This window comes from Chaetodon auriga, chromosome 9 (genome assembly GCF_051107435.1).
Source record: "Chaetodon auriga isolate fChaAug3 chromosome 9, fChaAug3.hap1, whole genome shotgun sequence".
Classification (NCBI taxonomy): Eukaryota; Metazoa; Chordata; class Actinopteri; order Chaetodontiformes; family Chaetodontidae; genus Chaetodon; species Chaetodon auriga.
The window spans coordinates 15,399,186-15,413,696 of record NC_135082.1 but is presented as its reverse complement, the minus strand read 5'-3'; the positions used below and the strand labels follow the sequence as shown (position 1 = coordinate 15,413,696).

Here is a 14,511-nt window from a genome sequence, read left to right as displayed (position 1 = left end):
TGCGTTCATTTTCTATCTCAGCTTTTCACAGCTCTTTTATCTCTGCTATCTATCTGTTTGATCCCTCTCCTGGGCATCATGATTAGCTGTCTTTGATCCAGTGACTTTGTGGCGTTCATCTTCATGTTAATTAGCTCTTTTATTGCACATGCTCGGCAAGCCCTTGGGCACCGAACCACCTGTAGACCCTGCAATTATTCTGTAAAAGTACCCTGTTGGTTAGCCTGTGTCCTTCTCACCCTGTCCTCTGCCAAGCAGAACCTCTGATAATGGATTACTCCCAGACTGTTATATGGTTTTTCTTTTATTTTTGTACAGTCTGTCTCAAAGAGGAGGGGTGAATATAAGACTCTGAAATGAAGTAGTGTGAGATGTATTTCACATAGAGCGAAATTGGTGTGCTCTCACCTCTCCTGCACACACACACAGTCAGACAAAGGTGTATGTATTGGAGGCTTAAATGGTAATGATGTGTAGAAGCAGCATGCAACAGATAGCATCCCATTGCAAGGAGATGCCTCCACAATCGCCTCACAGATCTTGACTTTGAGTGGTGTGATAAGGGAAAACGAGGGAGACACATTGGACGATTGCTCCGTGTGCGTGCGTTTGTACGTGAATGTGAATGTGTGCACGCAGCATGTGCCAGACTGAAGGGTGCGATATCTTCACAGCCAGACTTGTGCAGGTCCATTGTCTGAAACGCTTATGTTATCTTCCACCTTTTTCCCCCTCTTTGTCTTTCCCTCTCTTTTGTCCTCTCTGTTTGTCCACAGACAACATGGTGGACCAGACCAAGGTGGAAACTAGCGAGGCCAAGGCAACTGAGCTGGAAAAGAAGGTGAAATACACAAATTCATTCACATTGCAAATCACAAATGCACACAAATGTGCTTGCAACAAAAGCATGTGATACACACAGACATATTTACACATCAATCCAGAAGCACACAGGTTGTTACAATCACATAGACACAAAAGAAAATCAGACGTTGTAAAAGTCTCACACACATAAACACATTGGGATTGTAGTGAAATTCTCTCTGATCAGTGTCTGGCTGACATGGGATGACAAATAAGAAAAAAGAAGGAACAGAGGGTGACTAAGAGAATGAGCATACACATGTCTGACAGCCACCCGACAGACACTCTCGCAGGCTAGGCAAGAAACACAAGCAACACACACACACACGCATGCACATTTCACACAAGGGGGTAAATGCCTTGATTGCGGTGTGCTGCTACCCTGATGTTTCTGTCCCAGTGACAGGATAATTGCAAAGAGGGAGCTGAAACTAGCCTTCGTTCAGGCACGCATTAAGACACACGCTCTCACTTGGGATCATATCAGTTGAATGCACGCACATCCACACAAGCACACATCACATGAACGCACTTGGATTAATTTTCGTTGACCACACACACCATAGTGCTGGTTGTGTATGATGGGGTAATTGCAGGCAGTCTCTGGCAGGAATTAGGGATGAGGCTGTCAGGACGCTGACAGCTAGAGTAACAGATCTGCTGTCGGCAAATTAAACAGCCGTGTGTGTGTGTGTTCATGGATTCATCTGTTTAACTACTCTTATCCTGTTTGTCAAGTGTCCTAGAAGAAAAAACCTTGAAAATTTGAGAAAATTAAAATTGGAGTTTTTTTTTTTTTTTAATGGGTGTGAAGGTTTAAAAATGGAAGTGAGAAGTGAATTCATACAAGTGCACTGAAGCATCTTAACTCAATAACTGACACTAATTTGCAGTGTAAATTATACAATGGAACTGAAAGCACTAGACTGCAGGAAATGGCTTCTACAGGTCTTTGAGATACAGAAACTGCTGCAGCTTCAAGAGGGTGGCTAAAAGCTTGTGCATGCAAACACACGCTGCCATATTACTTTGGTGTTTCAGTAGCTTGAAGATGGATATTTAGACATTTGTTTGTCGAGTGGATGCTAGACATGATTAGCTCTACATTCATTGCACAAACATACCTGGAACACCATTTTCACAACAGTGGCACAGTATTTGTGCAGTCCTGGTACTAATGGGACTTCCTGTTAGTGCCCGAGTGAAATGTGAGAAAACATATGTACTTCCCTGAGGATCACACCTCTTGAAATTCACCATTAAACAAAAATTGTAAAGTCACCAAAAAGACTAACCCTTTTTAGGATACTATAACCGAGTCTGTCCCTGTCTATAACCCTTTACACGTGCATTAGCTGGACGCAGAGTTGACAGCACGCCACGAGTTGCAGGTGGAGCTGAAGAAACTGGAGGGTGACTATGAGCATAAGCTGCAGGACTTGAGCCAAGAGAAGGAACGTCTGGCCTCTTCTAAGCTGGAGCAAGAAAAGGAGAACAAGGGACTACAACAACAACTAAGCACTCTGCAACAGCAGGTATACACAAACCACACACACACACGTCCATCTGTCCACGTGGGACTCAATGCCTTTTTAATTCAAATAACTCAAAATCTAACCACACGATGTTTCTATTTTAATCTGTTTTTTTGGCTGTGGAGTATTGAGCCAATTAGCTACATGTGACAAGTTCTCTGAAGGTTTTTCATGATGTGAATTCATCTTAAAGTAAATGCCTTAATTCACTGAATTAAAAGTGAGTTAAACCCTGTATGGCGCTTGCAGAAGTCTTTGTGGGTAGTTGACCAGGTCAAACAAACATACAGGATTTCGATCATTGCTTCATGCCAAGTATGAAAGTACCAAAACATCAGAATCAATAAATATCGGGTCATATAATTAGTTTTGTTAAATGTTCTGCAAACGCATACGCACAAAACAGAAACTTCTGCTAAAGCTGCAAGAAGTAAAATATTTCAAGGCTTAGAGAAATGCAATACTGCATAACTCTAAGCACCAAAAAGTTGTCCAACATCTATGCACACCCACACAAACACAGAAACCCCCTGGCCTTAAATGATTAAGCCAACTGCTAGCATGGCATGAAAAGAGGAAAAAAAACTAAAAGGATATTGTGAGAAGAAGCCAAATCCTTTAGAGATTAAGAAACTCAATAAAAACATGGAAAGTTGGGGAATGTGAGTATAAAGAGTGATGAAAGGGGGAAGAAAGAAGAAGAAACGGAAAGGATGGAGATGGGACAAACAGAATTTTTTAAGGCCAAGATACACATGCAGGGCGGTGTGTGTGTGCGTGCATTTGGGTGTGTGTGCGTGTGCGGGTGTGTGTCTGTGTGTGCGCATACAGTAGGGAGCCAAAGATGAGGATTGTTTAGCTGTCAGTGTCCTGCTGCCACACCAGCTGGACTCTGCCTCACAGTGACACCCAAACTCACAAACACACCAAGTGACCCAGAACAGTCTGCCTCTGTGCATGTGTGCTCATAACCACATGAAGATGTTCCTCTGTGTGTGTGTGTGTATGTGTGTGTGTGTATGTGTGTCTGTCTGTCTGTAAGAGAACTACACAGCTTCCAAAAGGAGCCTCATCCAAAGTGGCTGTTGCCAGCAGAGTCATCTTCTCACCACACAAAAGCCCAAACACACACACACACACACACACACACACACACACACACACACTCAGACACACACATGCATATGCACACACAGTTGTCCAATGCATCAACAGCATCACCAGCCAGGCATCTAACAAGCTTCTCATGCTAAGATGGCTCACTTTCTCTGTGTTTGAGGCACTGCCCATCGAAGATTTCTTCACATGTAGAGATCTCTCACTGTCCCTCCGTGTGATGTTGTGCCCAACTCTTCATCTGCTGCCTTACTAAGAAAGCTTGCCTCAGAGGCCTTTTATGTCTGTTACTGTCTTTTTTTCAAAGTCAGAGGAGGAAACAACACAAACAATTTGTTACGCTACATACAGACACTCTTTCACGCACATATGTGCACTGTTTACAATTTATACACCTACAGTAAGAACAGATACAGTAAATATACTTCTCTATATCTGTGTGCCTGGAATCACGTATTGTATATTCCTATTCACACCCTAGTCTTCTCTCATATGCCAGTATTAACTGGCTGACTTTACTGACTTGGACAGTTTTCTCAAGAATTGGCACCTCACGGATGTAAATACTGATATTTAGTATTTCATTGTTGAAGCAAAAAAAAACTTTACCCTCACGTCTAATTTAGAAGTTTGTCTTTAAAACTTTTTCCTTTGAATTCCTCTGTGGGCTTAATTCCCCCTGCTATGTTTCTCGCTCAATGCCTCACACTTCATTCTCTCCCCATCTCTCCCAAAACTCAGTCCTGCCCAGGCTTTAATCCCTTTCTATGTCAGTCTTTCTCCTCTTTTGTTCTGCCTTTTGTCTAATATCTAATCACTCTGTTGGCATGGCTGTTCATTGGAAATGATGTAAATTGGAAAAATGAGTGTTAATTCGAGACATATACAACAAAAAAGACAAGTCAAGATATGCCTGTTATTAGACTAATCAATATTTCCAATAACATACTGTATCCGCACTTCCCTGCAGATTGAAAAGCTGTCTAAAGATCTGGAAGAGGCCAAGACTAAAGTTGTCACAGTTACTGTTCCTGTGCCAACACCGAGTTTGCCCCCTCCACCACCTGCCCCTCCCATCCCTGGCCAAAATGCAGACATGCCCCCTCCACCTCCACCTCCACCTCCACCCCCACCCCCACCCCTACCAGGTCAGGCAAGCATGGGTGTTCCCCCAGCGCCACCTCCTTTACCGGGTCATGCCGGTATTCCCCCTCCTCCCCCAGCACCTCCTTTACCAGGTATGCCAGGGCCTCCACCACCTCCACCCCTACCTGGCATGCCAGGACCACCACCCCCTCCACCCTTACCTGGGATGGGACCTCCACCGCCACCACCACTGCCTGGTTGTCCTCCTCCACCGCCAGGTCCAGGAATGCCTCCACCTCCACCATTTGGCATGGGGGGCTGGGGTGCCCCTGTGCCACCTCCACTGCCTTATGGGCTGGAGCCTAAGACGGAATACAAGCCTGAGGTCCAGCTGAAGAGAGCCAACTGGAGAAAGGTCAGTTCAAGATAGATGGTTCGATATATTAGCAATCTTCGAAGAGTGGAATTTATTCTCAATAATAAGTGTGTATGTGTTTATTGTGCTAAGTTTGACAATGTATACTGTTGCACTGTATGTACTGTGTGCAACAGTATGAGAGATAGAGCTTCAAGAGTGAGATTCTGACCTAAAGTGACTTTTGTGCATACGTGTATCTCATGACTATTTGCTTCATGTTCTTCTCCTCCCTCTCATCTGTGATGGTTAAAACATCAAAACGGCCCTCTGTCTTTCTTTAGCCTAAAGCTACTGTTTAATGGCTTCAGCAGACTTCATCAGCATTTAGCTTCTCTCTCGCACTCTCGCTCTTTTGCTCTCTCTCTCTCTCTCTCTCTCTCTCTCGCTCTCGCTCTCGCTCACTCTCTCTCTCTCGGGCTGGTGAGAGTGTTTGACGAGGATGTCACAGAAATTGCTTTTTAATAAGCCTTCTTCTTTTAACTGCGCCACTGAAAGATAATTAAATTGCTGCTAGAAAGGACAGTATTCTTTTGTAATTTAAATTAACTTTTTTTCTGGCTTGGTCTCATCCTCCTTTTTGCGTGCTCTCTTGCTTTCTTCCTTGCTCCTTCAGCTCATCCCCATATCACATTTCCTTTCCCTCTTCTCTGTCTTTTCCGTCCTATGCCCCCATCCCTGAGGCTTTGTCCATAATGAAAGGCCTGATATCTGTAAACTTACTACCACTGCTTTCTTACTCGCTCTCTCTGTGTTTCACTTTCTCTCTCCTTCTCTTTCCCTTTGATGAGAACACTTGGAAAGTGGAGGAAAAACACACAAAGTTAATTGTGACCAGAATAGAGAGAGTGCAGTACCAAGACAAAGAGGGGGATACAAGGAGAGCTCCTGAGTAAGGGCGGAGAAAGAAAGAATAAGGGGAGGAAAAAGTGGAACCCTCGTTCTGGTAGAGACAGTGTGTGAAGATTAGAGAAAATCACTACTTAATTCCTCTTTGTCCCTTCCCTCCTTCCTACACCCTTTTCTCCTCCCTCTACTATCATACCCCTTCTTCCTCCTTTCACAGCCCTGCTGTTTCTGTTATTTTGCCGACTTCTATATCTGCTCATCTCATTGTTTACCAGGTGCACAGATGACCATTTTTGGAAAATTGAGTCAATTTGATGATAGGGTTCTAACATATTCAATACATCTCTCTCTTCTTCATTATGTCCCCCTCTGTCTCTCTCTCTGTCTCCCTCCATACATACTGGCATTTCTTTCTCTTAGCTCGGACCTGAGGACCTCTCTGAGAGCAGTTTCTGGGTCAAGGCAAATGAGAAGAAATTTGAAAACAATGAGCTCTTTGCCAAACTCACCTTGGCCTTCTCTTCACAGACAAAGAGTGAGTGTGTGTCTTGTGTGTTTTTACAACTGGTGCTATCATGTTGCGTTTCACAGTAATGAGCAATGTCTTTCTCTGTTTCTCACCTCTCCCACATCCCTCCCCTCTCTCCCTCATTCCATGTCTATTTCAATTCTCCTGCTCTGCCTCCATCAGCCACTAAAGGTAAGAATATCACGCACACGTTTCCATTTAGTTCTTTTTTTCTCACATCTTCTCCAGCCTTTCTCACCCTTCCCTTCCTCTGCTTGGAGGACACACTGCACATTTACATTATTCAGCAACACTGTGTCAAAACAGCATCACACACAAGTTCATGAATAAACCACCCACACCTGTGTTTGCACGTGTGTGTTCATCTTCTCAATGTGCCCATGACTTGTTGTGCAGAGACAGTGCTCACTACTGGGTGAAATGAATTGGGACTTGGGGAGAGAGGGAGAGATGGACAAAGGTAGGAGGGTAGAGGGAGGAATAAGGAGAAGGTCACTGATGTCCTTTGACTAGCCACCTGCTGTCCTGGCATAAAGCGCTGACACCCGGGCGTACGCTCACACACTCACACCTGTCCACTCCTATCACCTTGTCCCAGTGTCACTGAGCCTTCTGCTCTAACTCCTCCATATTCATTCCATAGCCAGGACACCAGAAAATCACAGACAGACATTGTGTGTGTGGGTGTGTATATAATTCCATCTGACCTTCAGATTCAGTCTCAGTACACATACACACACAGACACACCTCTCTCATCATATACATAAACAAAAGTGCACATGCACACATGGCTGATGCTAGCTGTTTATGTCAGTTAAATGTCAGTGTTGGCAGCTGTCCCATCTGCATTCACCTGTATGGCAAGTCCTAACGTCCGCCTGTCACTCCTTGATTTGACCCCCCCACGTACACACCCTCTTGGCCCGTGAACCCACGGCTCCATTTTTTATTGGCTGAGACAGCCGCCTGTTCTGGTTGATGTCTAATAACCTTTTCTGAGAGCTGACTATAAAGACACCGTGGCCTTTTCATAGCCCCACACCTGTCTGTATGTCTGCCTGTGTGGGTGTACTGTGTGTGTGTGTGTGAGAGTGTGAGAGAGAGAGAGAAAGGAAGAGAAAGACAAGGTGTGTTTATTCTTGTGTTGTTGATATCCTGTGTGTGTTTTGAATCCGTTGAAGTTGGATAGTTAGAATAAAACATTCTTTGAAAGAGAATTGGGATTTCATTGACCTTTTGTGTGCTTGTGAGTATATGTGTGGTTTAATCCACACTATGTCTGGTTATGCAGATTGACCCTTCACCCCTCGTCCTTCCTTCTCTTCCTTAAACACACCGCTCAAGGCCTAATACATTCCTCCTGACCTTCCTATCCTTCTCCTTATCCCTCACCTCTGGGAGCCCGGTTTCACTCCTCCTCATCCTCCTGTTCCTTCTCCACTTGTGCCTCCCATTCCTCGTTACCCAGCAAAAGCAGGCTGACACCATGCCGAGCTACCGCTGACCCTTCCTGACCCTTCTTCTTCCTCTCCATCAGCTGCCCAGCAGCACAGCTGGTTTGCACGCACGCACACACCCACACAGAAAACAGGCGTGCAGGGGGGTAATGTGCTTGGGGCAGGGTCAGGGGTGACCTCTGAGGCTCGGTGGAAGAGCAGAGAGCTGATGGTGGAAGACACGCCCTCTGGCTGTACATGGCTGTATCTTTTGCTCTTTATCTATGTAGTTATTTCTATTTTCAGTCTGTATAGCTATGTATGTATCTCTATCTATTCTTTCTCTCCCTCATTGAAAACAGTTGAGCTCAGGCCAGTTACCCTTCATGCTCCTATTCTGTCCAGCTGCTGAGCATGTCAGAATTTTACTGAACAAATCTCAGAAAAATCCTTGACAATTTGCAGAGGTTATAATTATGGCCTGTATTGTTTGTACTAGTTGGAAATGACATTGCTTTTGCAATGTTCAGATGGATTTTTGCCCCAACAGGAACAGATCTTATGAAATCCTACTCAAAGGAGGTTCCCCCATAACCCATAAGCTGCAGTGCAACACTATCTGTATGCAGTTTGTTAATGTCTGTATAATGAATCTATTACTGTCTGTAGCAAATCTATCATAGAGCATTGCTTAAATGTTTCCTAAATTGTGCAATGTTGGTTTCGTGTTTCCTTTTAAATGCAGTAATGCACCTGATTTCATGTAGCTGCTCTTAACTTCCCACACACAGACCTTTTCCCTTTTTCTTGATAAAATAGTATTTCAGCATTGAGCCTACTTGGCTACATTTTATCAACCACGGTTCTGAGGTGAGGCAAGAACACACATGTCCAGACTACTACCATAGAAAAGTTCCACCGTACTTGATTTATTCCAGTCTTGCTTTCTTTACCTCAAGACTTTTCACCTCTCTCAAACTACTTAACTTGCCTTGCGAGCAACCATTGCAGACAAGGTCACCATTAGTACTACGGTGCTGCCAAACACCTTATTCACCTGAATGGACATGCGAAACTAAGCTGTCAGCATGGGAAATCAGAAATAATCATTTCATAGTCAGTCAATAAATTGAGCAGGGCCCTATCAAGGATGTGAACTGTCAAGGTTTTCAGATGGCACACCAGCTCTGTGAGCTGTTTGGGCATATTCTTCAGACTTGCTTGCCGTCTCCCTGCTTCATTGTCCGTATCCATTTGTGTAATGTTGATAAACTATATTTATGGAGTTTGAAGGCACATATTAAGTGGTGTTCATCTTTGTTTTACCCTAAGCACCACCTTTTGCAAAGAAAGTATGTGATGGTGTATTTTTAATAAGACTGTGTGCTGTATTTTGTTATGTTGCTGAGCTTTTGGATATGACTGAACTGATGCCCAGTCTGAGATAATAGGAAGCTGCTACGCTGTACATCTGTAGTCAAGCTTGATGTGATATAAAATTCTATTTTAAGATCCATCCAGAGTATTCACAAGACTTTATTAGAATGTAAAAGCCTAATTCTACTGCACTGTTTGTGCTGGAGACGTGATGCTATTAACTGCCATCTTCTCTCTGTCTATATTCCTGTCAGACTTGGGAAAGACAGCTATTATTTTTTTCCCATTGTTGTGCTGTGCGAGTGTAAGGGCTTATAATCCAAGACCTGATATGACTATTTGCAATTGTAAACAGTTGTTTAGATGAGCAAGTATGTGTGACTGTAAAGCGGTTAGCGTAGGGTATAAGGTTTCAGCGCCAGTCTCATCCCCACATTCTCCCTTTAAGCTGGAGGTTCTCATATCCTCACTTTGAAGTGCTGGTGTCTGTTTTCTACTTTTAAGTGTTTGTTTTCTTCTATCTTTCTTATAATTTTACATTCTTATAATAATAATAACAATAAATAAGATAAATAACAACAAGTGAACGGAATCCAAATGGAGGTTGTGGTTATGCATACTTAACCAATTTTGAGGACAGTGACAAAGCTAGATTTGGTACACTGTTCATCTAATATGGGTATATATATCCTGAACTGTCCTTTTTTCACTTTTTCATCTGTTTGATAGCAGGTGCCTTTTGAAGTCGGCACCTCAGATAGCCCAATTAGCAAAAGAATGAGAGGGAGAGTGAGAGATGGAGAACGGAGAAGGAGGAGGAGGAGGGAGGCGGGTGGAAAAAAAAAAAAGAGGGAAATGCTGGGCTAGGGGGAGCGGTGGTGATTAATTTGATTCGGGAGAGAAAAGGAGAGAAAAGGGCCAGGAGCATATATGATTATTAATCCTCATAATGTGAGGATCATTTTCATATCCCAATTCTCCAGCCTTTGCACCCTTCCCTCTTCTGTGTCTGAGTCTCTATTGCTGTGTTTCTCTGGTCTGTTGTAATACAAAGACCTTATTTCTCTTTTTTGGTTGGAGACTAAACCCCCCACCCCACCCCAACCACCCTATGAGAGTCATGCTGTGATGCCGTCCACAGTATGGCGCATAGCACACCTACACAAGCAGACCGCACTTTCCTGGATCACATTTGCTTCCTATAAAATACAGACAAGTTTATTGCAGATGAATGCAAGGTTGTCAGTGCAGGGGTGTCTGTATGCTGGTGTATGTGCTCGAGAGAGTGGGTGGGTGAGCTCAGCCACATTTACAAACCAATTATAATAAGCCTTTTGATCTCCCTGTGTTCTGAAGAAATCAATTTCCTTCTCTGTAGGTAGGTGTGTGTGTGTGTGTGTGTGTGTGCGCACGCACGCGCATGTGCATGTCGCTGAGTTTCCTCTTAGGTCTGTTCCATTCACTTTTCACCTTAATGAGCCACCAATCAGCAAGAAAGTACTCTGTACACTGTGTGTGTGTGTGTGTGTGTGTGTGTGTGTGTGTGTGTGTGTGTGTGTGTATGTGTGTGTGTGTGTGTGTGTGTGTGTGTGTGTGTTTTTGCTTGCCTTGGGCCTCTCTTAGGTTGTAGACCAATCAGTTAAAGGGATGAGATGAGATATGTAATATAGTAGCAATAAAAAGACCAAGAGGCAAATTATGATGCAGTGTTGTTGATTAGGTCATTACATCTTCTGCTAAACCGAGTTCACAACATTTGGTCTTGTTTTTTTGTGCACTGGCTCAAGGTCATTGTCAGTCAAAGAAACATTTCCATGCTAATGAAATACCTTCAGCACATACAGTTTGAAAGCCTTTTTGTTGTTGTTGTTGTTGTTTTATGACAGTATAGCAGACTAATTGCAAAGTGTCAGCTGTGTGATGCATTGTTCAGTGTAGTTTTACCCTTCGGTCATTCATAACATGCAGTTCATAGACAATGCAGTTTAGTGTCTCTTGTGATTTTATACCTGTTGGCTGTCGCCGCTGCAGATTTGACAGGCCTGATAAATAACTTTCAAGTTTTTGCCGAAAATGACCACAGGTGAGAAAGGGGAAGACCCTGCTTTTAACTTCAATTGGCAGAGCCCTCCTTTCTTAAGTCCCTCCGTCTCCTCCCCTTCCATCCCAGTTTCATAATCCCCACCCCCACAACCCACTTTTAGAAGATGTTTGTTTTTCTACTGTTGGATCCCCTCTAGGTCACAGCCAAGAAACATTTGTGAGTTGTGTGTGTTTGTGTGTACATTGGTGTGTATGATTGCGTATAATTAGGGAGAGTTTTAGATAACAGTTTATGGGGTGTGTAGACGCAGAGCATCAGTCTCCTGAGACTCTTTAAAATATGTACTAATAAAGCACTTAGATGACTAAATGAGGAATGGGCACAGTGAATTAAGCCATATCAGTGTTTGTGTGTGATTGTGCTAAATTAGCATTGGCTTTGAAAAGCTTGTGTGTAATGTACTTTAAGTTCTCTGTGAGTGTGTGTGTGTGTGTGTGTGTGTGTGTGTGTGTGTGTGTGTGTGTGTGTTGTCTCTTTATGTATGTTTGGAACTGTGTAGCCCACAGTGGCAGGCCTTGTTAATAAATCATGCAGTGTTCAGGCTGGGGCTGCAGAAAGAGAAGCAGGTTAATGCAAAGGTCACTAATGCTGTAGAAAGAGCTGGGAAAAATATCATTCTTTTCTTTCCTTCTGTTCTTTCTTATTCACTCCATTTCTGGATGTAGCCAGTTCCCCACTTACATCTGTAATCCCTGTTTTCTCTCCCAACCTTTTTGGCAACAGTAAATGACCACATGGTCAAATAACTATGGGTCAGTGTACAGTGGTGTCTCTGAGACACATAAATCTGAACAGCACCTATAGCCCACATATAGACCAGCTATTCAGTGTGCAGGTATAACCTGTAAATGAAAAGATTTGATGTTTATAGGTTATGTTTGGTGTGCGTTTATGTGTACCAGTACTTAAGTTTAAATCCTAACTATACCTCTTAAGCCTTCAACAGTAGCGGTGCATTGGGTTGGCTTTGCTCACTCTCTAAGCCTTGGTGCGTATTCTCAGTGCGGCAATAGCAAGCGTTCCCTCATTCACCATCTCTTTATGGTTGAGGAACAGCCACTAAACGCCGCTCATTCATCAGGCCTTATCAGGTTCAAACACATCTGTGTGTGCTCGTACTGGCTCTCACTGCCAACTGCAACAGCTCACTCACATGCACAAGCAGAAGCATACACTGATGCATACACATGTGTGCGTGCTCTCACACACACGCACGCACACATGCTTTTGTCCCACTCATTCTCTTCACTCCCTCGTTATATCTCTCTTCTCTGTTTTACATGCAAATGAGCTGAGCTGTGTACTCATGCCGGAGCATTACTGCTGTGTGTGCCTAATCTCCTTGCTGCCTTTTCTCTTTCCTGGAGATTATCCTGTTTTTAAACGGAATGGGCCTTCTTCTTCGCTTCACTCGGCTCCTCTCCCAGCTAGCCAGCCACTTGGTCGACCAGCCAGCCAGCCAGCCAGTGTTCCAGTCTCTCGTCCCTACACCATTACCATTTAAATGTTCCCAGTGATATGACAGCTGAGCAGGGACTGAGAAAACCTGTGTGTGCATGTGCTTGTGAGTATGTTTGTGTGTGTGTGTGTTGGAGGCATTGATTGATAAGCTCAAAAGCTTGTTACAGATGCTAAGTATCTCCAGTGTTCGTGATTCTGTGTCTTTTCACCCAGGCCAAGGTGGGGGGTGGGGGGTGGGGGGGGTGAATTGAGATGGAAGGATGTGAGAATGAAGGGATATATGTATGCACACCTACTCTCCTCCCACCACTCTTCTTTTCTGTTTTGCTCCACTTGGTCACAGGAGCATACTCTTTTTTTTTTTTTTTTTTTAACCTCCCCCTCTGTTTTTCTTACATATGTATGCTTTGTGTGTGTGTGTGCAAGCATCTCTGAGGTGTCAAAGTGAAGGTAGAGGCACTTTAATTTTGGTATTGACAGGTTGAGGAGGGAGGAAAGTCATAGTGAAGCAATATCTATGATTAGAAAGCATAGAGGGATAGATAAAGAGAGGAGAAGAAAGAGTCAAAGTGCAGAGCGACTGTGGCTGACTGCTCTGCCACGCAGAAGCGACTCCCTCTCTGTTTATATTTTTGCAATATTAGCTACCTATCCCTGAGGGCAGTGATACTCACACACACACTTGCATAGACACGCACGCAGGAGACTTGGCCCACTTTGATGTCACTGATAACATACCTAAAAAAAAAAAATGGAGCGGTAAAGAGCAACAACTTCAAAGATGGAGTTGACAAGATAGGAGCATTAACCCCCATCTCCCTTCCTCCATCTCGTCTTCCTCTTCTCTCTCCTGATTTCCTCATCTCTCTTCTCTTATCTATTCCTGATAACGAGGTTCTTATGAAAAGAGACAATGAACTAGGGATGGAATCAGAAAAATGATGGAAGACTGGCGAGGGGTAAAGATAAAGTAAGCTGTAAAATGAGAAAAGGCAAGATAGATGGTAGCAACACAAGCATTTGAAAGTGTCCTTTAAAGTCCAAAGCTCCTATCTCAGTCAGATTGTTTAACAGTTGCCTTAAGCTGCTGCTGATGCAGTGTTAGCTAGCTATTGAGTTATTAGGGTACTATTAGACTATCTTCCCCATTATGCTGATGGCTCAGACCATGTCTTCAGGCTTCTCACACAATCCCACATATTAAAACTATCAATTTCACCCAAACTTTTCACCCAGTTGTACCAACTTTCTTAAGGTGCACATTATCTTGTTTATTTCCATATGTGTGTGCGTACACTTTGTGCTTGGCCAGGGTGTATATGAGCTCTGTGTATGTGTATGTGTGTGTTGTAACCTGACCAGCTTTTATTGCCGCTGGTGTAACATGGCCCCTGGTCTCTAGCTGTCGAGGCTCTGTGTAATATGGATAACCCAGTGGCATTTACACCAGAAAGCGATGGTATTTACAAAGCTTGGTGGACCACGCTCTGCTTTCTGACCTTAATTTGCTACCAGTGACCATGTGACAGTGTCTGTGTGTGGACTAAAGTGTATGTGTTTATGTGTCACAAGAACTTAGACTTAAATGCGTAGTTTACGTGAGTACAAGAAAGCTGTCAGTATATGCTACTTGTCAATTACAGTTGGTTTGCTCCTATGTCTTTGTCCTCCTAGCTGCGTGTGTGTGTGTTCGCATGCTGAAGCCCCTGCTCCATTACTCAGTATCTGCATGTGTCGT

General features: G+C 43.7%; 2 protein-coding genes across 2 annotated transcripts in view; one reads left to right on the top strand and one right to left on the bottom strand.

The window, feature by feature from the left end:
• LOC143325930 (protocadherin beta-16-like) overlaps positions 1-14,511 on the bottom strand; it is a 164,908-nt gene that overhangs the window by 7,103 nt on the left and 143,294 nt on the right. The window lies entirely within an intron of this gene.
• The window catches only part of diaph1 (diaphanous related formin 1), a 91,876-nt gene that overhangs the window by 31,737 nt on the left and 45,628 nt on the right, over positions 1-14,511 (top strand). The window contains exons 14-17 of the mRNA XM_076739732.1: positions 777-841; positions 2,220-2,399; positions 4,486-5,016; positions 6,286-6,400. Coding sequence (XP_076595847.1) covers positions 777-841; positions 2,220-2,399; positions 4,486-5,016; positions 6,286-6,400 — 891 coding nt within the window. The remainder of the gene's footprint in view (positions 1-776; positions 842-2,219; positions 2,400-4,485; positions 5,017-6,285; positions 6,401-14,511) is intronic.